Source organism: Meleagris gallopavo, unplaced genomic scaffold (genome assembly GCF_000146605.3).
Source record: "Meleagris gallopavo isolate NT-WF06-2002-E0010 breed Aviagen turkey brand Nicholas breeding stock unplaced genomic scaffold, Turkey_5.1 ChrUn_random_7180001936559, whole genome shotgun sequence".
Classification (NCBI taxonomy): domain Eukaryota; kingdom Metazoa; phylum Chordata; class Aves; order Galliformes; family Phasianidae; genus Meleagris; species Meleagris gallopavo.
Genome location: NW_011198520.1, coordinates 129 through 2547, shown reverse-complemented (window position 1 = coordinate 2547; position 2419 = coordinate 129). Strand labels below are relative to the sequence as shown.

The window sequence follows — 2419 nt, the reverse complement described above, 5'->3', positions numbered from 1 at the left end:
GAGGTGACCCAACTGGGATGGTCCCGTGGTGCCCAGAGGTGGTGGCATGGAGGTGACATGGAGGTGACCCAACTGGGATGGTCCCGTGGTGCCCAGGGGTGGTGACATCATGGTGGTGACCCAACTGGGATGGTTTCATGGTGCCCAGGGGTGGTGGCATCATGGCGGTGACCCAAGTGGGATGGTTCCATGGTGCCCAGAGGTGGTGGCATCGTGGTGACATGGAGGTGACCCAACTGGGATGGTCCCGTGGTGCCCAGAGGTGGTGGCATCATGGTGACATGGAGGTGACCCAACTGGGATGGTTTCATGGTGCCCAGGGGTGGTGACATATCCAGGATGGTCCTCCCACCACCGCAGTGACCTGAGTGGGTCCATCCTAAGGGACCTGAGGATGGTGTCCCCATGTCCCCATGGCCACACTGATGTCCCCGTGTCCCCTTCGTGGTGTCCCCAGAGCCTTCTGGTGCTGCTGGACCTGCTGGGTGCACAGAACCCTGCCATCCACAGCCACTTCCCCCAAACCCACCACTGGTTCCTGCGCCTCGTGGCCATCGGTGCGTGCGGGGACACGGGGTGACCATGGGGGACACTGCGGGGACACAGGGATGCAGGGTGATGGGGTGGGGTGGGTTTGGGATTGGGGTGAGGAACAGGGAATGGATGCGACGTGGGGTTGGGGACATGGGGACCATGGGGGTGGGGACGTGGCGTGGGTGGGAGGTGGAGTTGGGGACGTGGGATGGGGACGAGGGGGTGGGGACACGGTGTGGGTAGGACATGGGGTTGGGGACATGGGGTAAATGGGACATGGAGACACGGGGTTGGGGACATGGGGGGACAAGGGACGAAGACGTGGAGGTGGGGGCTTGGAAAGGGATGGGATGGGGGGCAGGGCTGGGACAAAGGGATTGGGATGGGACTGGGGACACAGGGACGGAGATGGGGGTGTCGCAGGGGGCTCTGCCCACTCCTGTCCTCTCTGTGTCACCCTGTGTCCCCTTTGTGTCCCCTCCCCTGTGCAGAGAAGCGTCTGCGGCGCCTGGGGCTGCTCCACGCCTCCCCCCACGACCAGCCCTTCTTCAGGCTCAGCCCGGCCCCGGGGCCAGTGGAGGACGACCACATCCCCTTCCTGCAGCGTGGTAACGTCCCCAAGTCCCCAAATCTCCATGTCTCCATGTCCCCACATCCCTTTGTCCCCAAATCTCCATGTCCCTGTGTCCCTAAATAATTCCCATATCCGTATGTCCCTAAATTCCCATATCCGTATGTCCCCGTTTTGCTCCAACCCCAAATCCCCTCCTCGTGTCCCCATGTCCCCCCGTCCCCAAATCCCCGTGTCCTCATGTCCCCCCGTCTCTGTGTTCCCAGGGCTCCACGTCCCCATGTCCCCCCATCCCCAAATCCCCGTATCCTGTGTCCCCCTATCCCACATCCGTGCGACCCCACGTCCCCCCATCCCCATGTCCCCATGTCCCCAAGCCATCCGCCATCCCCCATTGCTCTGATGTCCCCCCCTTGACCCCACAGGTGTCCCCGTGCTGCACCTCATCCCCCTGCCCTTCCCGTGGGTCTGGCACACGACCGAAGACAACGAGGACAACCTTCACCCACCCACCATGGAGGACCTCTGCAAGATCCTCACTGCCTTCGTGGCCGAATTCCTGCAGCTCTGAGCCCCCCGTGTCACATTTTGCCACCCGTGTCACCCCCAGTCTGAGCCAGCCGGGGTGCTGGGACGACCCCCGGTTGTGCTGGGAGCCACCAATAAAGTCTGTGTGGGTCCGACGTCGTGTCCTGTGCTGTCACCCACTGTGGGGAGGGACATCCATGGGGACGATGGGGACATTTGTGAGATCAACCATGGGGGCACTGATGGGGACCAGTGACAGAGACACCCACGGGGCCACCCACCAATGGATGGGGACATCGGTGGGGACACCTATGGGGTCCAACCGTAGGGACAACTATGTGGACAGTGGTGGGGACATTGATGGAGACCAGGAGTGGGGAAATGGGGACGCAGATGGGGACCACCGATGGAATTGAGACGTATAAAGAGATGCAAAGAACGGGGCACTGTGGACAATTAAGTCCGTGGGGCTTAACGAGCGTCTCATTATTTTGGAGTTCTTAGGGAGAAAATTATCCCCCAAAGTGGACCAAGAATTATCCCCCAAAATGGAGCAAGAACCAAAGATGGACCTAAAAGGTGTCCAAAACCGATCTACAAGGGACCTAAAATTGAACCGATCTACAAGGGACCTAAAATTGAACTAAAATGGTCAAAAGGACCTAAAAGAGACCTAAAAAGGTCAGAAAATGAACTCAGAAGGGACCTAAAAAGACCTACAAGGGACCCAGGAGGGTCCAAACCGGACATGAAATGTTGAGCTTAAGTAGACCCAAAAGGGTCCCC

General features: G+C 59.8%; 1 protein-coding gene across 1 annotated transcript; it reads left to right on the top strand.

Moving 5' to 3' along the window:
* The first annotated feature begins 379 nt into the window (after positions 1-379).
* On the top strand, positions 380-1788 carry LOC100549146 (glutaminyl-peptide cyclotransferase-like protein). Its single transcript, XM_003214135.3, has 3 exons — positions 380-557; positions 1026-1142; positions 1531-1788. Exons 1-3 carry the CDS (start codon positions 395-397, stop codon positions 1674-1676), a joined length of 426 nt encoding a protein of 141 aa, XP_003214183.2. The 5' UTR covers positions 380-394; the 3' UTR covers positions 1677-1788.
* Positions 1789-2419: the final 631 nt, after the last annotated feature.

Excerpts from the sequence above, each read along its gene's own strand:
- LOC100549146 (XM_003214135.3), top strand. The coding sequence starts at position 395 with ATGGTGTCCCCATGTCCCCATGGCCACACTGATGTCCCCGTGTCCCCT. Across the intron at positions 558-1,025 it reads CCTGCGCCTCGTGGCCATCG|AGAAGCGTCTGCGGCGCCTG; the intron begins GTGCGTGCGGGG and ends TCCCCTGTGCAG. Across the intron at positions 1,143-1,530 it reads CATCCCCTTCCTGCAGCGTG|GTGTCCCCGTGCTGCACCTC; the intron begins GTAACGTCCCCA and ends TTGACCCCACAG.